The 24,790-nt window shown below is 33.4% G+C and overlaps 1 protein-coding gene across 1 annotated transcript; it reads left to right on the top strand.

Annotated features, from left to right (window-relative positions):
• Window positions 1-23,211, top strand: LOC140055181 (uncharacterized). The gene is made up of 5 exons (XM_072100426.1): window positions 1-474; window positions 16,331-16,484; window positions 16,878-17,086; window positions 18,080-18,642; window positions 19,101-23,211. Exons 1-5 carry the CDS (start codon window positions 352-354, stop codon window positions 19,213-19,215), a joined length of 1,164 nt encoding a protein of 387 aa, XP_071956527.1. The 5' UTR covers window positions 1-351; the 3' UTR covers window positions 19,216-23,211.
• Window positions 23,212-24,790: the final 1,579 nt, after the last annotated feature.

Below are 24,790 nucleotides of genomic sequence, written 5' to 3'. Positions count from 1 at the left end.
GTGTACTGTTACTAATTAGTCATTTTAGCCACCAAAAAGCGATGAGTTAGATGAGTTGGCTAATTCCGGTCACCTCGAAGGTGTTATAAAACAGAAGTACTTTTTTCTCTGAATCAGTTTGCAGTTTGCTAGCGGAGTTCCGAAATTAACAGAGCGATCTGCCGTTGAGGGCATTTCTTTCAGATAAAATTTTCGACAGGCGACGTAGTATTTTCATTTACATGTTTGGTTGATAGCAGGTGTTGCTTACGGTTGAATAGTGAGAGATTTTTCCACAAACGGAATAGTGATACGTTTTTCAAGGATTATAAACGTTACTCTTTTAATATTATTGACAATTGTGTGGACAAAATGTCCCGAATTTTTTCTTCTTCTGTTTTAATTGTATTATTTTTGAACATTTTTGCAACAATTGATAGTGCGTCAATAGCAATAGCAAGGGATAAACGATCTGCAACAAGACCATCAAATACGGTATGTATTCTGTACCTTTAAGGGCTTGGCCGAATAGTTCGGCTTGATAGTGTGATCGTTTTTCATAATGTGATTGGATTTTTATAACATTTTCAACAAATCTGTGATGTTTATAATCGGATTTTTTTGTTTTTTTTTGCAAATTCTGTATAATTAATTGTGTGTAGTTGTATACGTCAACATTTTGTTGTCAATTTCAAACTGTAGACTTCTTTTTGGTTTTTGTTGTACATGCTTATAAAAGGAGTGGGACCTACAATAGCTTCGGCGTTCCGCAGGTGATTTGGCCAAATAGCAAGGACACAATGTGTCTACGTCGACTCTAGCTACTGTAAAAAGTAGGATTTCGATCGATATCAAAGCGTTCTTGTACCTTACTGACTGAATGATAGTATAGTAGTGGATCATGTCAATTAAATACGGGATTATCTATATCTCTGTTGATTACAACTATTTAAAGTATAAGCTATGCGAGATCAATATCTAATGAGTGTCATCGATTTCCGCGAACTCTTTAATAAAACCGAAGTGCCCAAATTGGATTTGAATTTACATTTCATTGCATTGCCAGTTTATGGCCTATTTTAAAATTGATTGATTTTTTAAATGTTTACAATACACCACGGATACTTTGTATTTAACGTTAAATGAACAACGCTCAGCAACATCTCCATACGTAAATTGCCGTAAATCGTATGTTTTATATATTATTTTAAGTATAGTTCCATAAAAATAATATTTTTCAGGAAAAAATGAAATGGATGGGCGGCGGACCGAGTTGGTTCGACTATAGGCTATAGGCCTATATGACTTTACCATTTCAGAAACGTATTTTGAAATAGCAGATAATATTGCAGATAGGCCTACAGTAGGCCGATCTGTAGTTTAAAAAAGTTATAAACTTCCAAAATAGGCCTATTGTACGTACGAGTCAAGCCGTTGCCGATTACAAAAGTAACTTCTTAATTAAGGCAGACGTACCGTCAAAGATGAATATTGAAAACTATTTATATCTTTATCTGTTACCCCTTAGAGCCGACAATTTAGTTTAATTATTTCATGGCCATTGCTCGTATTTCGGCTCCTGAAGGTTACCGGATGTTGACCGGTGAAAGTGTTTATATTTTATGCACACCTGTAAACCACCTATTCACCTGTATTCTTGTTTTATATCATTACTTTTCCTATATATAGTAACCCCTGGGAATTTACCATTGTATACACGACCGCCGTGTTTGTATCACATTGTCAAACAAGTCATTCACCTGAGCCTGATACATAAGCCACGTGCTATATACACAGATCGTGGTTTTCTTTATTCACAATTCAATTGGTTATTTAACTAATCAATAATTCGTAATCCTTTATAGATTTTTTTTTTCATTGTAAAAAAGTGTCTTGATTTTTACATTGAGCTTTGTTTTATTTTTGTTGTTTTGTTTTCTATAAATTTGTTAGGAGTTTTTTTATTAAATTGTTTAATTTTGTTTCATTTACGATTTACCTTTTAGGAACGTAAATATTCAGTAACTGTTTAGTGAATGATACCATTAGGTAAAATGAAGTTACACAAATAGAATCAGTTCAGTCTCTTTAGTTTTTAGGAAGTAGGATTTATAGGCTGGATCTTGTCACCTTTACGGTTAATACCCTCGCCAATGTGCATTATAATAGCCATTGAAAGATTAGTGTACTAATTAACGTCCGTACTAACAAGTTCGAACGCGTAATTTCACAATAACTGCTATATCCAAATGAACTATAACTGTTGCACGGCGTATCTTATTCGTTACATCTTTTTTCTAATGCACCATTAAAATTCTATCAAGGGTAATTCTAGTACGGACTGCATAGTAAAATAACCCTTGTTTTAAAGCGGCGTGGTATTATACCAAATCAATATTATTTAAATGACGCTCTTGCATCTAGCCATCCCTGATTTATTTTATTTCATTTACTTCAGCAGGAACATTTAAAATCAAACTTTTTGTAAGAGTGGCAACAAAGGTATAGGCCTAAATTTATTTAAACTTTCAAATTAAAGGGACAGTCATACATATTTATTTTCATTTAATAGTTTGTTATTTATACTCTCAAAGTCAAATAGAAGATACAAATGCAACATTGTTACCAATATAATTAACTTTTAAACGCACTATTCTTTTTTTTTTCAATTCCATTCAAGAATATGTATTTACGCCGTTATTTGGGGTAGGGGGTCTGTATGTAAAACGATCGAAAGTTAATATAATTTTCCACTATTAACGGGACATTCTGGATAAAATGGTTGTGTCCCTTTAATGGTTGTGGCCCCTTAATGGTTGTGCCTCTAAGGTGTCCCATTCACATTAATGTAATATGGTTCTACCAAAGAATAGTTGTCTCCATGGTTCTACTGAACACTGAACGATTTTCAGGAAGCTACATAATATAAATCAATACACCGTACCCAGACACTCATGTTAAAAGACGATACGTATTCAAAAACCTTGTGCTGATTAATATTGTATCCTACGTGTTAAATTTTAAATTGTTTCTGTCAATAAGATATTTGTCGTGGGTTTTATGAACTAATTTTTATTGACAATTTGACCGTGAATTGATTTTCCTTTGATATCATGAATAAAAGAAAAAAAAAACAATAAAATGGTCTTCCCTAATAAAACAGTTTTTTAATTCGGCATGATGGTGATTGCTTCTAAACTAGGTGGAGCTATTTATACAAATATGTGATCCATTTTTTCAGTACGTGTGGGGTATGTCAATGTAATGCTTTTTCCTACCTGCTTCTCAATTAAAATTTCATATTTCTTCTGTTCTTTTTTCTTCATACAATGTGTATAGTAGGCTAACTCAACTGTACAGTAAAACAGGTCTTACATTGTGAACATTTTTTAACTTTACTACTCAGAGAAATTTCTGGCATTAACGCATTGGATAAGATTTTTGTTGTAGGTTGGTTTTATATTATTGAAAACATATGAGCTTTGAAATATACGTTTGTAATTGAATCAACATCATCAAATATCCGCGTTTGTTAGAGATCTGCAAACTCACACCAAATATAATATGTTATATGGTCTGCAACAATGCCAGTAAACTTTCGTTTGGCTTCGTTTGACTGCTCACAATAGTCAGCCACGTGTTGCAGACAAATCTAATAATTCATCACAGCTCAGTAATAAACGTGATATTCAACAAAATACAACTATAGGAAACCAGTTAATTATCCGGCTTTTGTGAGTTTTGTCATTTCAATGGAATCGGATTCTCCCGTTTCTATAGGTTGTTTTTATGCATCAAAATAACGCAAAAATTATGCGAAAAGCCCTTGGCTATTTCATTTTAGTCATTACATGTAGATATAAACGGTTATGCGTGCCTAAGCTTGTATATAGTTTCTTCCTTCAAAATGCAAATATATTATCTGAACGTTGCATGTAACCATGTACTTAATATACTGTTGATTTGGTAGTTAATACATTCACCAGTCTTATTGTCTGGATTAAAGATTAATCCCTTTCTCTTTTTATCCCCTTTTCAATCTTAAATAACTTTTAAAGTTCACTAGCCGACGGCTTTCTATTGATCTTCCACTGGTTTAATAACTTTAGAAGCAAATCATGATCACCGACAAAAGACATAGTAAACTTTTATTGATAATCTGAAACGACACTGACGGAATTCGTAAAATCATGTACAATTTTATTTAATTCAGAGCAAACAACAGTGAAGGTGGAATGAATGCTAACCTTAACAATGCGTATGTTAAAAGCTCAGTAACGAATGTAGCTAAAATAAATTCAAAAACCTCGTTTAAAACGTAATAATATAGACCATAGACATAGATTGATAACATACTTAATTCCTTATAAAGCAACTGTGATAATTGGTACTTTATTAATTCTCTTTTGATAAAAAATGCATGAACGTAATGTCAAAATCATGTTTAGTAATCTCTCGTAACAAATGTACCATTCAGTCTTGACCATAGATCATGCCATTATGAAAGTTTTACTTTTTTTTTCTTTAGTCGAAATCAATTTTCTGTAGACCCAGACATCAGAGGGAATCTAACAAAATAGCCTACCGGTAATATCCTAAAACATCAACTGGCATGTTTTTTTGCCGTTGAATAGTTCAGTCATTATATGCTTATTCTGCTTGAATAACACGAATTGTTTTTAATTAATGGTAACTTGAATAAAGGTAAATAATGAATGCTGTTTATACCAGCTCAACGGGACCCAGGTTTAGAAGGATTAATTTCAACTCCCTCAGGTAGATCCAGACGTTTCCGGAATTCAAAATTGGTTTCAGAACAATCAATAGGCCTAATGCACTGGTTTCACAACGACAAGTGATTTTTGTAGAATTCTAGGATCAAAATTGAGCCGTGGTTAAAACTATCCAGGGGTGCTTTAAAATTATTAGGTATGCCGGATTAATATCCGTCAGATGTCAATTGCCGATTCATTCATATAATGCTATGTAAACACAGCAGAGTATACTGGATAATAATTATATGTATTATGTGAAGATGGTCTAAATACAATGTTAACAGAAGTCCTTAAGACAACATACTAGATATCATGGTGAGACACTAACGAACTTTAAATACCAGTTCGCAGGATATTGATAATCGGTATTCGAGCATTGAAATGAAACACCTTATGTCAAGAGACAACCGTGATGATTTCAGATATTTGTCGACGGCCACGTGTATAGCTGGTGACAGCAATTAATACTTCTGTGTATGCTTTGGTCTAACCCGAACAAATTTGAATTATCTTCTTCATTTTATTTTATTCAATAACTTTGTATTTTTTTTATTTTCTAAAAAAATGTGTCCTATATTTAAAGCAGATATACACATTTACAAGAGCGAATTAGTTATTTGGCCACTAGTCTTTTTATTTGGAACATATAAATCGTCAGTAACAAAACAAGAAGTTAACGCGCGCGTCCAATACCTGATTTAATACAGAATACGCGCGCGTCATCTAGTTGTTACTGTTCTGCTCAATCAAGCAGAACATTGCCAAAAAATCAGCATTCATTATTAGTAGAAACAGCACTAGTTTTGTTAATAGAAAAAAATGAATGAAAAAAAAAAGTCTGTAATTCGAAAGTGACTAATGTTCCCGGGATGTATGCTACCGATAAATTATTAGTCTCTTTCTCGATTTCCTCAATCCATCTTTCAATGTAGCTGGTCTCTACCTGCTAGTTCATCCCTATGGGACGCAGTCTATTTTAGTCATGTTAAGAAAAATACATAATTAGAAACATGGCCTACGCCAACATTCGATCCACTTAAGTACGAACATTTTCCGATAGTAATTACATGCCTAGATTTTATCTTGCAAAAATATGATGATTTATATTTAGAATTTTATGAGGTTTTGTAGGGTAGTTTGAAAATAAGAACGGGATGATACGGGGTTGGGATTAAAATTGTAATTGTAAGACAAGAATATACTGTAGCAATAACTTACAATTACACGTGCCTGTTTTAGGGTTATATTCATTGATCTTGTAGATGAGTTGGAGGGTAGGTAGAGGAGTAGGTTATTTCCCTTTTAAATTCGCCGAATTGACTGAATAGTGTATGTTTTATGGTTATTAAGGAAATACAAGAAGTAAAGCATTTTGGCTAGGTCTCTCTTTGTATTATATTATATTGTATTAGTGACACGTAGCGAATAAGAGTAAAGTACTACAATTCTAGGCCTACTATACTATACTATACTATACAACAAATAAGTATCACGTAGCATTGTAATAAAACACACACATTCTATAAATAATAACAAAATGCATACATAATACTGTACATCGTGAAGTGTGCTATGGCAATAACATTTAAATGCACAGAAAATATGCCTTTATTACTTTAAAAAAAAAATTGTTATTGGCTTCCCATGTTTTTGCTATTCATCATCATTAGAATGTTTAAAGCTTTTTATAGAGTGTTATATATTATGCTACATATAGCTGGGATTCGAACACATTTTGGGACACAAGGAATGTGGGGGGGGGGGGGCAATATAGGGACTATATTTGATGCTGCTTTGTATTGTGTGTCACTTTGTGTTGTCGATGGCCGCATACATTCAGCTCACGTTTGTGTGTTATCACCCTCTTGAGATAATAGTTTTAATTTTGTTTTCAATAACTCCACTTTTATTTCACAATTTGTTGCAATAGTGTTATTGTTGCCAACAAATATTAAGTATCCGGGCTTTGAATTATTAGAGATTATGATTGTGTTGTAACATTTTTTGTTTTTGTTGAGTTTATAGGGATATCACTAAACAGGTTGAATAGTTTAAGTACCACCGGTATTGATTACCGGTATTACGTCGATGGATATCCTAAAACTAAAATGCTGATATTGCGTGATCGGCGGGTATTTCACCATTGTACTTACGTCAATAGCATATGAACCAATGAAGACGATTCAGCCTATTTTCGGTATCATAGGAATATTTGTAATTACACAACATTACATTATCTAGTAGTAGCTCAAATCTTAAACTAACCTTACATGATACAACAGGCATCACATGTGATATAAATGAGATGTTGTATTACAAAATATTCCTGATACCTCGGAAATAAATAGTATGAGGAGATACAGCACTGAGAATCGGGTGGACGATTCTGATATTGCAAATAATGTATAAATATAATATAAATAACTCTAAACCATAATACTGCAATGTAAATGGGGTGAAATTGCAACATTAACACAATAATAGATTAGAACTCGTCGCCAAGCGTTGCAACCTATTGCGCAACCCAAGTACGTAAGCTCAACGACCAATGACAGTTCGGAAAATCCATCACTTATGATTGGTCAAATTGACACTGTTGATTCGTCTATTTGTTATTAAATATTTTTATATAGTTTATTATATATCATTGTTGTTACTTTGGGAGTACGGAACCTGAACTCTTGTTATAGTGATTAGGTTCACTTTTAGGTTCCTGCCTACTCCCTTAGTTTCTGTGTTTTTGTTTGTTTGTATCTGGTTTTTGGCAATAAATAATAATAATAATAATAATAATAAATGACTTACGTTGCGTTTACGCCCTTAAGTTGACATACGGTACGTGTGCGCGAATCGAAATGACTGATGAAAAGGTATGCTTGTAAGTTGAAATGTGTCTGTTAACGTGTATGGCATACATGATAAAACATTAATATTGATTATGTAAGTGACAGTTCAAGAAAAGAATGTTGGAATATGCTGACTGAATGTGGGACACGCCTAATATTTCATGAAGTGTTTTTGAAATTAAAACGTTCATCATATGAAATGCACAGCGGGGATGCGACTTAGTCAAAACACAGTCCTGTCATCATACTTTTGAAAGTGTCCATGCACTCGGCTATTAGGCTTATCCTATTTTCACAAAATTAAAACCAAACGATTAAACTTTTCACTGTACATGTTAACATGTCTGCTGGACAATCCCTGGGTTTTCAAGTCCAACGAGTCGAGTCTAATACATGTCAAAACTAGACTAATGTTTGAAAAGTAAAATTTACAAAAATTATCGCCATTCAAACATTATGCAGAACCATTTCTTTCTTCAGGGATTTCGCCTACTTTTGTTTCTTCTTTATAACCTTTATCTTGTACTCTTGTTGTGGCGTGAATCACCCATGTTATACATCATTCATTCATAAGCAATTTAAAGGAGGCCTAATATATGTGTTAAATCTTCATATTTTCTTTGTTATCCTTTTTGTTTCGTTATTTTATTATTTTTTCCTTCTGTCATTAATATAATGATTATCATGTTCAATAAAATCAATATTTGTAAAAGTTTTGAACTTATTTATTTTCTAATATTATGCTCCTTTTTTCATCACTTTCTTATCCCACTTTTAAATAGAACAATATTAAAAGTCAGTGATCGTATGACCGATTCGTTTTATCTAGTTTGATTCATCTTATTAAAGCTTGGTAATGGTTCCTACTTGGATGCAACAAAATGACGTAAGTGCAACGCAAGTGATTTGACCAATCATAAAAGATGGATTATCCGAACTGTCGCTTGGCATTGGTCAACTTGTGTCGTAGCGTCTAAACGTCCTTACGTTACGTCCTAACGTTACGTCCTAGTGGGACCAAGCTTAATCAAAACAAGCTGCAGTTGCAACTGGCATTATCATTTCTAACAGCCCCCTACACTGCTTCATAATCGAGATCTAGCTGTTTAACCGCATCGTATGATTACACCTGACAGACATATTTACTTTTCAGTGTCACCTGTCATTTTTCATAATTCTTTAAATACATAACTGTAAACTTACCTATTCATTTCATTTTGGTACGAGTAGTTGTTGCTAGCTGATGAAATCAGATGATATATTACACCACTCATATAGTCGTATAGCCTAGGGCCTAAGCAAAAAAAGAAATCAATTTTGACAAAAATGAAGATAAATAATGCCTTTTCTCATAGGAATTTTATTATATGAAATACGATAAGTGTATGTAATGATCAGAATCATATGTGAATTGAATGGTTTTCTCTATCATTAAGATAAGATAAGATATTTTATTGATTGGAAAATTACAAAATGCTTGAACTAATATTTGGTCTCTATCTACCATAGTATAAAACGCTTAGGAGAAAGTGTTATAGTTTAAAAGTATTATAAACGAATTTTTTGCGAGTTCCACGTCAAACGGATCATAAAATCATCATAAAATCATCAGTTCATGAAAATCCTCATTTTCCTTTGATGTCAACCATATTGGCAATCTAACTTCCAAACTAAATTTCATAGGTCATTTTAAAGATTAAAATTCCACTGGCAAATCATTTTGCATATTTCTATATTTCCCAGATGCGTAAGAGAAAATCGTTTTTCGTAAAATTATTTTTAGTTTCGTTTGTTTTTTGATTTTCTTTAATATCCAATTATATTATTCACTAGCACAGGATGGATATGTTATGAATCGGGTTCTATTCCCAGTTGCTTTTAAAGAGGCTTGCTTTAGGTAAAGATGATTTCAGATCAATAATTGAAATCTTGAAAGTGAAAATTTCGATAATTAGGCTACACATTATTCTAATGCATTTCAAGACTCGTTTAGTGTAAATAAAGGCTAATCCGTACTTTCGATACCACTTTTCTACAAATTGGTAGGCCTAACCGTTTTTTTTAAACAGTAGAATCCCTTCTTTGGTACATCCAAGTCAGGGGACATCTCTGTAAGGGAACACTTTCTTATAAAGCAAACGATGCAATAACGTTTACGCTACGGCCATCCTTTAGAAAATAAGGGGAGAATTTGCTTGACCTTGATGTTAATACAATAGGACTTTCTATGGTACACAGTATATCAATCAATATGTGATTACATACTTTAAGTCAGAAAAATATCTCGTTGAACGTCTGCATTCTTATTACTTAACCGGCAATATAAATTGGAAATATTGTACGTTGTAAAATAGACTTACGCCCGTATTCTTAAACCGGACTTTAGTCGTAGTTCGAAGTTCGACTTGGAAAAGTCGTAGTTCGAGCTATTACTTCAAATTCGATTAAAAAACGAAGTAGTCGAAGTTTGCAGTTCGACTTAATGAAGTCGAGCTTTTAGTCGAGTTGCACACGTCTGGGTAACAAAGGCTATACATTGGCCAATGACAAGAGAGTATTGAGGAGCAGACGAAATTTTGCGCATTGATATCACTTTCCATTTCTTACAACACTTTTTACGCATCAGGACTATATACATGAAAAATAATTTTAATCGTTAATTATTAGAACAATATCAGTATTAATTTAACAGTGAAGTATATTTGATTAACAACAAATAAAATCTTAAAAATATATTTAGGAACCATGGCGGTACGGTAACTTTTATATTTTCTAGGCCCCCAACAAACTATGATCGCCACGAACCACGCACTTCATAGCGTGACAAGAAAGCGCTAGGCCCCCTAAACATTCCATCGCGTGGTGAATTGCCGCATCTCCCATTGTCGCTATGGCGTGACGTAGCTCAAGTCGGACTTGCGCGAAGAAAATAATGTAATTTGTATACAGTTGTAAATAAAGATGATTTTCATTATTATAATTTATACCAATGTATATTTAATTAAGCTAATATAAATATAGATATTTCATTCTTCAATATCTGGCCAATATAACAACTCAATGACTGTTACGTTTTTTATAAACATCGTTTAAAAACCATTTAGTCGACCATTTAGTCTGCCCCCTCCAGGACTAAAAAAATCGATCAAAATCCGTCTCGATTTAGTCGAGGTTGGCCTGATTTAGTTGGTGATTTAGTTGAAGTTCGGTTTATGAATTAAAATGACGTCATTTTTTTAGTTTTAGCTCGAACTACGACTAAAGTCCGGTTTAAGAATACGGGCGTTATTATAACCTCGAATAGAATGGGAAAAAGGTCAGAATATGATAGGCCAACTACAACAACTAATGGTGAAATAAGGCGCTCTTGTACGGATACTGCACGCGAGCTGTCCCTTCTGGCTGTACCATTAATTTCTCGATTTCAACATTAATTCGTTTGAGATCTATTTCCAAGTACGTGATGACGGACCTGTGCAAAGCAACAGACAAATATTATAGCATTGTCATCATTAATAATTCAGCAAGGAGACGAATTGTATTTAATTTATTTAGTTCAATTGAAGCGAATCAAATTATCATTATTTGTTACTTAACCTCAGGGGTTTTATTTCAACTTTTGGAACAAGTAAAAAAACCCGTTGTTTGAAATGGCTGACCCACGTGATAGACTGCTCCACCCTAGTTTATAGATGTTAAATGGCACATGTCACATTTAAATGATGTGTGTAATTACCTGTTAAATGTGTTTAGTTTTCTTTAAAAAGGAGTTAACCACACAGGAAATGTAATGAAATGTAACTTATCCATTCAATACGAAAGTTATATCAAATTAAGACAATTCTAGTGAATTTGATAGGTCAGACCACAGTACACTTCCTTAAGAAGCTCCAATTGTAAACCATTTCGTTTGGAAATAAATTTAAAGTAAAGCAATAACAATTCGGTTCATTGTGTTTTGTATTATAATGATATCTTACATTCAATTGTAGTTTTCAATATTGTAATATTATTGTTCATCTTGTTTTTATATTATTAACGTTTACGGAGCAAATGAACAAAAAAATAAAAAAATAAACATCGTCTATCATGAGCATTAACAAACCCCCTATAACCTTAACCCCCTATAACCTTAACATGTTGGGGCCAAGTGTGATCATTATGTGATACTGTACGGTATACATAATTTCCTTATGATACCGGTTGGATAATTATAATGTGGAGACTAGATACAGTATATATAATCTGGTGGAATAGGTTTGTGACAGTCACCGCGTAATTTTCCAACTCATCGTCTCTGTAGAGTCAGTTAAACTTTCAAAACTGATCACGTTTCTTATTAACATAAATCTTCCTGATGTTTCTGTCTAATGTTTCTAATATTCCTGAGTAATTTCCTAAACGGTGGTCTTAGGTTTAATATTAATAATATTGACGAATACAAGCAAGTGACAAAGACAGTAATACTTAATGTGTGTAAAATGTGTCTTCTTAAGCAGCTAGATCAATTTATAGTAGCTGAAGTTTGTTCATGGCAAAAGTATATAGTTTAATGTTCATGTATTCAATAATGGTTAACGTTTGCCATCTGACTCGTCCAATTGAAGAATTAAAAACGTATTGTTTTAGCACTTAAGGCCTACTAGACTGAAAATATTTACCGTGTAGATAGAAATACAGCAACTACCATTTCAAGCCGTCTTTTACCATATACCTACAACCAGTCGCCTTTAGGCCAGACATTGTTTTTCTTGTGAATATATAGGCCTAAATATTATGTATGTCTAACAATACATTTTACATTTCTTAACTTGTTGGGTTTAATGTTTCTTATGGAAAATCGTCATTTTAACACGATTTCACCTTTAATATTGCCACAATGTGTGTGTTTCTACGTCCAAGTGATAAGCCACTGATGTTGGCTCGATTGCCAAGTTGGCCTAATGTACAGGTAGTAGCTCTCTACTTGTTTTCCTTTCTCTTGTTTACATTGTTTGTTCTGTTTTGAATTAATATTATTTCCAAACGAAACAAAAGGTAAATCCCTGGCTGTTTAGGTGACGTATGCAGCCAAGATGACATACCAGATGGGCTGTACCTAGTAGTAACGTTAGGTTGTTGGAATGCAGCAGCTGGGAGAGTCTTACCACAAAATGTACTCCAACATCGCGTAGACTTTTCTCTCCTCACCAAAATAATTCACTGACATTTATTGAGGAAGCTTAACATTGTGGTTAATGCGACATTATATTCATGTTTTTTGGGGGGATAAGTTTGTACGTGTTTTGGGTTGGTTGTGCTCAGACTTTAAATTATACAAATATTCTTCAATAATTGTTAATGCTTTTGAATAGTTTGTTTGAATCAGAACGAATTTGATTTTGTAATGTATATGATAGATGAACTTAGTCAGTAATGTTCCGATAAAAAAAGCTATAATAGTTCGTTCAACTTAGACCTTAGTGATGTGTGTCCCATTGTACTTTCCCTGTTCTGCGCTTACGTCACAAAAGTGTAACCCTTCTCCTGACCTGTCATCGTCGATCCCGCCGGGGCTGTCTCTCGATTGGTCATCATTTCCGTTGGTATTTTCGTAGAAAACAATTGTTTCAGTTAAAGAACTGAAGTGAGATTCATTTTAACTTTGTTGTTGAATGTAAGGGATCATGTCGGACAATTCTTGGTTATAGCCAGGGAAAAGTTAAATGTAATTCACTCTTCCGTGGTGTATAACCTAGTTTGCGATGACTTGAAAGTCTAATAATAACGTCACTTCCGATTAGATTACAGTGTATTTACGCAGTAGATTCAGTAAGGTATAATTTCTAACTATACTGTGTGCAGCAAGTACGCCTAACAGTTTTTCCACGAAAAATAAATTGTATTTACGAATTAGAAACAACTAAAAAACATAATTCTGTCTGTGATTTTTATACTTATTGTCCGTCTGTTAGTTATTGGCGTGTATGGATATGTAAAGGAACCGACTTACCCGGTCTAACCAGGTCAATTTTGAAGAATATTGTAGTGATATGCCCAAATATGGTAGTGATATGTCCAAATATGGTAGTGATATGTCCAAATATAGTACCGATATGTTCAAATATAGTAGTGATATGTCCAAATATAGTACCGTAGTGATATATCCAACTAAGTGAAATGACATCATCATATGGGCACATTTTTTTTTGCCACAATCACATAGAGTTTGATAGTGTAGACAAAGTTTAACAAGAAAATGATCAAGAATATGGTTGAATAAACTGCTGAACTTGTCACTACCCATCTTTCACCTATTTTTCTCTTCATACCTTTATTGCCTTGTTCCGTTTTTACTTTAATCAAACGATGCTTTACATTGTTACATTTATCTTCTATTAATAACTTAAATATAGAATGAACTTTACCAAGGCCAATAAAGACAACAAAAAGGTATAATAACGTAGATAATTTAAACGTTAAATAATTGGTAGTACTTTTAAACCTACTAAATTACACATACATAGGTGTTTTTGTAAAGAGAGTTTCGCTTGGTAAACCTTTGGTAAACCCTAACAGACAACCTATTGTTGTCAATTGAAGAAAATATTACAATTGAAGCGCGTGGTGCTAGTCAACCTGGCACACGACATAACTCTCGATAGATTCGGTATTAAGGCACACGCATAAACATACTTATCGTAGACTTTATATAGCTTTTTCTGAACAAATAATGCCCAAAAAATGATTCAGAAATGGAGAATTCGTTCAATGTTTTGTTAGGTCGTGTGACATTCTGAATTGCGGTTGTGACTGTTGATATCGCGTACGTGTTGTAATGTTAATGTTCCTTCTGTCTGGTTACACATTTTAAACAAAAATGTGTGGTCTTGTTGAAATAGTCGAATTCAATGTTTCTCATAAACTATACCGTTCCGTACGTAAACAGGCGTATTAAGTCATAACGCAACAACCAACGGAAGTGAATTGGTCAATCGCAAGCGATACAATAGTGTTGAAGTTTCATCGCGTCACGATTGGTAAAAAAAAATGGGCTTACGTACTTAAGTTGCGTCTAAGTTGGAACCAAGATTTGTGTGAACTTACGTGTAACAAAAGACAAATTTTCGCCAGTGTAGCATAGCAAAAAGTTATACAAAACAACCATATTGTTACACATTTCTAAAATTGTGTAGCAAAAAACTTAACTTAAAAATCAGTTTGATTAGCAATAGTGCTAAACAAAATTTTTAAATGAAATTTTTCCCTGTATAAGCAGACAGTTTGAGTGGATCGTCACTTGTGATTCGTCATTGAGTTGCGTTCGAACCAAGCTTTATGGCATCACGGGTATTGAACAGTATCTTATTTCCTTTAATTTATTACGTAGCTTTTGCATTTGGTACTAAACATCATTTAACTATTTATATAATAATTACAACAGTCTATTCCAAATACATTTAGCACATACATGCGTGTGCGTCTGTTATGGTGTACTTATCATCATACCAATCGACCTACCCACTCGTGATACTTAATTTAAAGTTATAATGAAAGAAAAAAAGTGAAAGAAAAACATGACGACTTTAGGTCTACACAAATTAGTACAGTAGTTATATTAGCCCATGACCAATTGACGAACTAAATTTCTACCGATGGAACTAAAATTATGTCATGTTTATTTTCGTTGACACTTGTTACGATTCGAGTTTTGTGGCAGGTGAAACCGATGAGTCACGTTTTAGAACTCTTGACACACTGTCGTGATATAGCCATGAGTTAATAAAAATAGTCAAACAGCAATAAATTATAGTAAAAGATCATGCAATAATGAAAACAATTGATTGTGAATATGCATTCCATCCTCTTTAGAAAATTAAAGCAACCATTAATTATTTTTTCGACTTTTTCGAATCAACGGTTTTTCCTCTGTAATATTAATACTATTATGTATTGTATCATGTATTGGTTTTTAAGGCTCTCATATGTCTTTTCCGTAGTCATTGTTGAATGAATTGATTTTTCACGCTGCTGCTCTAGCCCGCTACGTCCCATTAGGACTGCTCAATCAGAGGCTAAAGCAAGCAGTAGTTATAGTTCTAAGGACGACAGTTTTGCGAAAATGGAAACTCCACTATAATTTATTGATTCCAGCTGCTAAAGTAGACCCAAAAACGTCTGGGAAAAGAGTCTACTAGGACATGTCATGCTAACATTACAAATCCCAAAGCATTTCTGGTATATTCACTGTCAGATATTCATTGAATTATTATCAAAACAGTCCATTAAAGTTTGTGTTTTTAAAAGGATATCTAGGGTGATGATGTGACCCCCAGATTTGACCTTGGCAATAAAATTAACTAAAGTGACAGAAATTGAGTATCCACTTCTGTAACAAAAAAATAATATTTATTCACATATAAAAAGAGAAAAGAAACCCAAAAACCATTGTCTGACAGACAATTTAAGTATTTGTTGCTTTAATTTACATTTTTTCAGGTAAAATAACTATTATGTGACAATAAAATGACACATTCAAAAACATTTGAAATAAAAAATATTTTTCAATAAGCGAGCAGCGTTTTTTGTAAGAAATATTTCTTGTTATTCATGTTTTGTGAAATAGATCAGGTACAACCTCACATTGAAAACGATAAGAGAGAAATCAACGACATTGAGAACAATATCTTCTTCCAGTTTGTGAACATGATTGATTAATTTGTTTATATTTAATTTTTTTTTTCTTTTCAGCGTCTCAGAGAATTCAGTTATACCTTGAATCCAAAAGAAATTATTGAACTGGCGTTTGGTGTAAATGGCACTGAAGCGCATAGAATGTATCATGAAGCATATAACAAAGATGTACGTCCACCCTCACGGTTATCGAAAATCCAGGCAGAAATAGGTAAGATAGGCTACTATTGATATATTTATGATGGTGTATTAACAATGCCATATACATGACTGCAGTAGCGTGCTCAAGTTAGTGTTTAACGACCGACCGACCAACCGACATAGTGAGCTGTATAGTCGCGTTGCACGAGACTAAAAACAATAGGGCCTATCTCACTAAAGATTGTAAGCCACTATTATGTGCGAACAAACGTGAATTGAAATCGTCGGTTAAATTATACGTCGAAATGAGTAGAGCATTCACACAGGCGCTGATGAACTGCAATAGGAAGCCATTTTTTAAAGCCTATATTATGAGAAATATTTTTTAAGAAGGGTTTCTATTGTCAAATTTTGGTAGTAGTATTATTATTGATGAACTAGTTTTCAATTCTTTCTTTTCTAGAATTAGACGAATTTATTTCAGCAACAAGTCAAACTATGTGTAAAAAACCTTTGCCGAAAGCTGTGAACTTGTATGAGAGGCTGCACATCAGCGAGAGCGTAATACTCTCACCTGCAGGGATAGCAGTCAATAAATGCTCACAAGAAAGTGGTTGCTGTACCCCTGGATTGAAATGCGTGGGGATAGAGTTTAGACTAAGAAATTTCACGGTAGGTACACTTTGTTTGAATATAAATATGAAAACAGTATTTCTTAAACATCAATCTCGTCGTTTCTACACTTACTGTATGTCGGCATACACAATTGGCATCCAATGGTTAATGGCGCTAAGAGTTTAAATTTGTGTGGCAGGTAATAGAAAGTTCATGAAATATCTTTTCCCATGCCCTTTGGCTATATCATGGTCTCGCACATCAGCACTGCTTCGTGTAATATGCCTTATTATTAGTATTATAATAATAAGTAAAATGCAATTTTAGTAAAAACGAATAAAAGATTATTCTCAGTTCTTTAAACTCCTATACTGGGGAGATACCAATGAATGACCTCGTTTTTGAATGAATCTTTCATACAGTAATGACATGTGTCAATTTAGTGTAATTAAAGTCTTTTATTCACCCTAGGCGGCCACGCTCCGGTGACCTATACTATTAGAATAGAGTTTGTTTAGACACAACTTCAAACAATAGTAAATTTTAGTTCTACTTCGACAATAATCGGCTAAAGAAATGTTTTATCTGCACTCACCATCATTTTTGTTTGTTTGATTGTTGAAGAAGGAAGTAAACCAACAATGTACTTCAGCTGTTAACAATAAATAGTACTGTATGCTATATTATTGTGACCCAATATCTACTGTATAATTGCAGAAGTCACAATTAAAATAGTGAGGCTATTTTGCCCAGAGCCGCCACATAGAGGGGAAAACATGGAAAAGATTTATTTCAATTTCAATTTAATTTATTTCCACAATATAATAACATAGAGGATAATAAATACAATGAAGTACTCATTTTTTGGTGGGGGAGGGGGAGTGTGAGGGTCATATAAGTCAGAAAGACTTTACCCACCCCAAGATAAAACATTAAATACGAATACGAAAAAGAAGAAAACACTATTCACTGTGTTTAAAATGCCACATTTTTATTACCAAAGTTTTATTTTAATATATTTCTATATATATATTTTTTAAATTCATTTAGTACCTACACATAGAAAATCATGAGCTGACAGTTCGAAGGTTCGAAGAACTAGAAGACACGCGTTGTAGTTGTCATTCACAGAACACAGATCAAAGAGAAGAAGTAAGTTCATGTGGTGAGAATCAGGAATTTGATGAAACCATAGCAGTCTGCAGATGTTTAAACATAGTCTGCCCAACTGGCTCTGCTCTTAACCAATATTTGTGTCAATGTGAAAATGTAAAGGGTGAAAAGGAAGCAGAACGGAACGAAGTCGAAGAGAATGAAGTTGAAGAGATCGAATCTGGAGAAGTCGAACACCGAAACTGCTCAGAAGGACAAGTTTTTTCTTTGGAAACCAAACAATGCGAATGTGCAAATCCATGTCCGACGGGAACTACAATGGATCCTTCAAATTGCGCTTGCGAGGACTCTCGAAGAACGCCCTCATTGTGTGGGTATATCAAATGCCCAAAACCATTCCACACCAACGAAACAACTTGCAAATGTGAATGTGACAACGAAGACAAAAACTGTGAAAAATTTATGAAAGGCAGAAAAGAAGTTAACTCAAAGCATTGCAGGTAAGCAAAGTTTAACTATTATCATTCACCAACACGTACGGTAAGATACTGCGAGAGCATCGGTGCTATATTAGTATGCCTACGGAACAGCAGCTAATGATACAATGGTATAATTGCGATAATTTTAACTAGGGTTCCGGTAAGGTCTAAGGACTGGTTTCGCAACGCAAAGGACAAAAGTGCGACGCAAATAATGTTGTGACACGATGAATCGGATCATCTGTCGCTTGTAATTGGTTAACTTGCGTTGCGTTGCAAGTTGGAACCAAGCTTAATGAATACTGCCATTCAAAATGGTGTAATAATGCTAACTTTGAAAGTGACCTAAACAGATTTGTATAATCTTCCTGGATATCAAGTCTGGTCACTTGTTGAATCGAACGATTAAAGCTACCAAATCACTTTATTTTCAATCATCGATTTAAACGTAATAAATTGTTTTCCTTTTTTTCTTTCAGAAATGTCAAATCGGGTGATTATGGAACACCGTCGTGCATAGAAGGAATGCTTTTCAATTCAGAGGAAGGCAGATGCAGATGTGAATGGGTAACGGTAGAACGGTCGGTGTTATGAGACTAGCTAGTAGAGAATAAACATATTTATTAGAATATATTGTACAGTCAACTAATTTAAACTATTTATGTAAAATGGCCAGGATGCAACCTCGATTGACGAATAGATAGCATTTAATGCTACCGATTGCACAAAGATAAGATGTGTGTGTGTGTGTGTGAAGAACGTGCACTGCGATGCCTTACCATCTTTCACAATGCGTTACCATCTTTCGCAATGCGTTACCATCTTTTGCAATGCGTTACATTACCAGCTTGATATGGTGGCAGAGATCTTGGCCAACCATTGGACGCAAAATGATGAACGAAGGTCGCCATTTTATTGAGAATGAGCTTTTTTACTGTGCATCCGTTACCGTACATTCTGGTAGATTTGGAAAAATCAACAGTTCCGCCGGAACATTTTAGAACGGATCAGAACAAGGAGATTACTTTATGATAAAATATGAGTAAACTGTGGATATATCGTTAAAAATTTACTCAATAGTTTATAAAGGTTAAGAAGTTCATAGACACTGAGCTAGCTAGGTCTCTTGTCTCAGGGGAACTTTAGATCCAAGAGCCTGCGCGGATGACATATTTCCGGCGAGACCTCAATGCGTGATCTGAGGCTAAAATCCAAGGACGCAAGAATGCTGTGTTCTGCAACTAAATGAGGAAAACGAACGAGAAAATGTAGTTCTGCGGGATACATTGGAAAAAAAAAACTAACTAATTGAGTAGATTTTCTTGTAATCTCGTTATGCCATTTGCACTTCGCAATTATTTTGTGCATGTTGAGCATTTTTTGTTTGGCTTGACTTGTTTGTGCATAAACGTCGTGTATTACTAGCCAAGTATATGCATAGAACGTTTGCAGAAACTTTATTAAATCATGAACGGAAGTGTGATTTAGACCAATACGATCTGACGATTTTTAAATCGGTAACATTTGCTTGACTTGTGCTCCTTAAACAGTTTTGTTCTCCCTGGTTAAAATTAAGAATGTCTTGTGACCTGAAATGACAGAAGGTTTCAAAAGTAATTATTTTTTGAAAATCATCTGTCATAAATCAACTTTAAAATTGGTATTTCAAAATAGATACTATTATATTATTACATTTACTATCCATAGTTATTTTTGTAGTATAATTTATTTATACTGTTTTTGTAAGCCATGTTGTATTTTGTTTAGCTCATTTCGTATACTCAATTTGTAAAATAAACACACCGATTGAAAACAATCAACTTTAAAATTGGTATTTCAAAATAGATACTATTATATTAATAAATCCATCATTGTTACAATGTATATAGTATAATTTGTTTATACTGTTTTGTAAGCCAGGTGTGTTTTGTTTAGCTCATTTCGTACAGGACTACTCAATTGGTAAAATTAACGCACCAATTGAAAACACACCGCGGCGCTCAAAGAGTTCAGACCTATTTGACTGCTGCGGAGTTTGTAGGTGAATGGGTACCGTACCCAGCTCAACATGCTAATGGTGGTAAAATGTGGCATTTTTAATGCCTAATAATGGTGGTAAGGCTGGTAATGATTTTATTTCATGCATGTCTAGCCTTTTTGTATTATTTGTTTCAACATTTTTTACTATGGGTGTACTTGATTTACTTTCTTTTATTTATATATCTGAATTAAACTCCTTGAATTTTTATAAATTTATAGTTAATTTATTCAAAATTATTAAAATGTTACAGTTATACTTATATATGATTCTAAAAAGAAAAATATTAGTTCATTTTTAAGTTTGTTAAATATTTTTATATCATTCTTTTTTTTAAATTAGGACAACCGTTGTACTTGTTGCCAATGAGTGTCCCGCTGAATTGTTAGTCGTTGCTAAGCCTTAAATATTTTGTATATACTGATATTTGGTCTACTGTATATTCATAGTTAATTAATGAAAGTGTTGTATAACTATCCTAGCAATGTCTAAACTTTGTGATTAGCCTGGCCTACATGTAGGCTTTTATGAAAACCCAAAGAAATTGTGTATTATAAACATGTTATATTCATGTATAGTTTTGATGCTTTTTTATTCTCTTTATTGTTTTATTAATTTAGTATTTGTTCGTAAATTAGTTTCTTTAATAAATAAGTTCAATTGACACAAAGTGCCAATAGTACAACGATAATGCGATAATACATTTTTACTTTTTTTCTCGCTAAAGGCCACAATAAAGGTTTATATATTAGGTATTTGATAACGCCGTCCTCTTTTTGATTTTGATATAAAATATTAGTATGACGTTATTATTAGAAATAAATTTATTATTGTACATTTATTTATTATTTTTTAAAATATTATTTACTATAAAAATAATAATTTATTATGTTTATATTAATGACGTGTTGATTGGTTTTCAACCAACAGGTAAAATTTCAATATGATATTGATATGGGTGATTTACTGAATTAGACGCACAATTGACGTGCGACATTATGTATTAGTAGTATGTATTATTATCGCTAATTGTACGCGCGCGGCGTCAGATGTCGTGTTTATGTTATTATCAATCTGTCAGGCCTATGCGAGGAAGTAGTTTCATATGCAGCTATTTACTATAGATAATTAACGAATTACTCTTTATAATTTGCAAATTAACGGGACGTACTTAATATTATTCAGAAAGACATTCAAGGATAAGGGTAAAGATTATATCCTAATTCGATAAATTCACAAGATTCACAGTGCTGTATCTTAATATTTGTACCTAGCATAGGCACATTCCGAGATACAACAACTTTTACATGGCTTGCCTAAATAAGAAAGTACCGAGAATCGGCCATTAAAATCGGTAGTGTCTTGTCGAATAGAAATTTCTGTATTATATGACGGTATATATCAAACAAACTTCGCAAATGATGAGAAACGTGTTTATTCTGTCATGCTGCAAAATTTTGTTTGAAAAAAAGCACCAAATGCCTTGATGTCTAAGCTATCTATACACTATCAAACGTTATGTGATAAAATACGTGATGTGCCCATATATGGCCACGATGACGTCATATCACTACCATATTCGGGCACACTTTTTTGTCAAACTTGTTTGATAGTGTAGACAGAGCTTTGGATTACGTGCGTGGATAATTTTCAATGTTTTGTACCATTGAAAAAGGTTATGAATTATCGAATAATTGATTTATATATTGCCCTTCACGGTATGATATCTGTGAAGGGAGAATAAAATATTGAAACAGACAAACAAAGTATTGTATTCGTTTCTTGTAAGAACTGTTGTAAAGTTAACGTTATGTCTATATTTTGCCCGTCTGAACACGCCATGTCGCAGATTAGCGTGTATTAGACCTACTCCTCCTCTCACTGACGCCTACTTAACGGCGTTCTGAGGGATGATCTAAATGCCGGCATCGGAAAAGTTATTCTTTGTGATTTCTGTATAGGACTATCAAACTCGTCATCTGTTGCGCATACTTACACATCAACCTGTGCTATATAAAAGCATAAATATGACATAACAAAGTATCTAAAACTGCCTGTAACAGAAAACAATCCAAATGCCTAAACGGTATATAAGATTAGGCCGACATTATGGCTTCGTCATGGTTAAAGTGACTATTTGATTTTGATGATGAGTCTACGATTTCTGGATTCTTGATCCTACGATAACTGCTGTATCAAAGACAATCTTCGGGGAATACTTATACTAATTTGTGCAATAATTCGATCAATTATATCATGATTCCCTGTTAAATATTCGAAATGGCTAAAAATATGCAAATCAGCTATATATAGTTACTAAACTATTACCTGATTTCTTGTATTTAATTCATTATTATGCTTGGCTATTTATAGAGAGGTTAAACAGCAAAAAAAAAAAAGCAAATCAAATTCAGCTCATAATTTGACATGACTTGGCTATGAAAAACTGTAAAACATGATACACCACTATTTTCAAGTCGACAGAATGAGGAACCCGACATGTTAAACCTGTTTTGTGTTTTTGATTTATTGAATAATGTAAGAAAAATAGGCCTTGCATTTAAATGTAGTAATATTATTTATTATATCTTGTTTATTCAAAAATCTATAAAAAAAAAATACAGTATTTGCAACATTGAGACGTTGATTTATTTATTAATTATTATAATGTTTTTCTTCATACACATCCGGGTCTATAATTTATTTTACAGGTTTGATCGTAGTCCCTAAAAAAGTACAGTACAACTAATTGTTGTTATGAGTATAATCACGGTGAACAATGCACGTTGAAATTATCCGCCATTCTACAAAAGTGTACCACGTGATCATATCTCACCATTCAATGTCCTTGTTTTGATCGTCACTGAAACAGAACCGCTATGGAATTACTGGACGTAGAAGAAGAATAACGATTTCTTGACCCCTGATTTTTTTTAGAAAAAATAATACTATAGCAGTACTATAACAATTTTCTTTAAAAGGAAAGACTCTACACGGTTCTTTCTGAATGTCTGGCTAGGCCCTACAACTGCTTGCCTACCACCAGATTGTTTAAGACTCAACAGTTAGAATGGCCACTGATGCCTGGCCTAGATGAGTGGCGAAAGTGGTCGTTTGGTAGTTATGCTTATCCAATGACCCAGCTCCCATTGGTTGGTGAGCATTCGCGGAATAGACAGGTGAGAATAATAACTTGTATTTATGCTGAGAACGGTTGAAAACGAATAATATGTTTTAAAAACGAACTGGCCTTAGATATAAAATGTTAAATTTGAGGGGGACGGAGGTAAAGGTCAAATGTAAAGTATATCTAAATCATTAAACATGGATGATGTGAAACCTCAGGTTGGTTCAAAATGTGCGTGTTGTTTTATGTTATACAGTACATTCTTTCTACTATAATGAACCAACACTACCAAAGTATATCGAAATATTAGCCTATTTTTAGATAAATATTTCAGATTCATGCGTTCAAACGTTTGTTGGTCTTTAAAGAACCTTGTACATCTTTCCAGATGAGGAGCGGGTTACTCCGGTGTACTAGTACATCACAGCCACTGACCTCTGGGAGACCAGTCTTTGACTGAAGAGGTCGCCTAGTATAAATAAAATATTTAAATTCAATTCAATTCAATCGCGAACGTCAACGTTGTCTCTGACAGACCTGTGCTTTTTTTTTTGTACCTGCCGTTTGTTGTAACCATTCCATGTAGGCCTACCCTTAGTTTTCGTAAAGGTTAGAATATAACAAGAACGTGACAAAACCTTATGTTTTTCGTATCTCTCAATTTGTGAGTATTAGAAGTGCCTAACAATTCTATAATATTTATTGTACTAGTTCATAGGTCAATTTTCGTAAAGTGAATGTAAAAGTTGTCCCCACTCGACCAGTTCATGGCTAAAATCTAAACAAACTTGAGACAGGTGTATGTAACCTAATATTTTAAAGTTATTAGCATTATTTCACTGTCATGGCAATTACAACAGTATTTATAATACCCAACAACTATTGATAGTAATATTGATAGTTTAAGTAAATTTGGCAGATGTAATGAATTAAAATACATTCATCTGTTTGTAGATTTTACATTTTTTATTTTATAATTATTATATTGATTTCAATTACGTAAC

This window comes from Antedon mediterranea, chromosome 1, assembly GCF_964355755.1.
Source record: "Antedon mediterranea chromosome 1, ecAntMedi1.1, whole genome shotgun sequence".
NCBI lineage: Eukaryota > Metazoa > Echinodermata > Crinoidea > Comatulida > Antedonidae > Antedon > Antedon mediterranea.
This window is presented reverse-complemented; position numbering and strand designations above follow the sequence as displayed.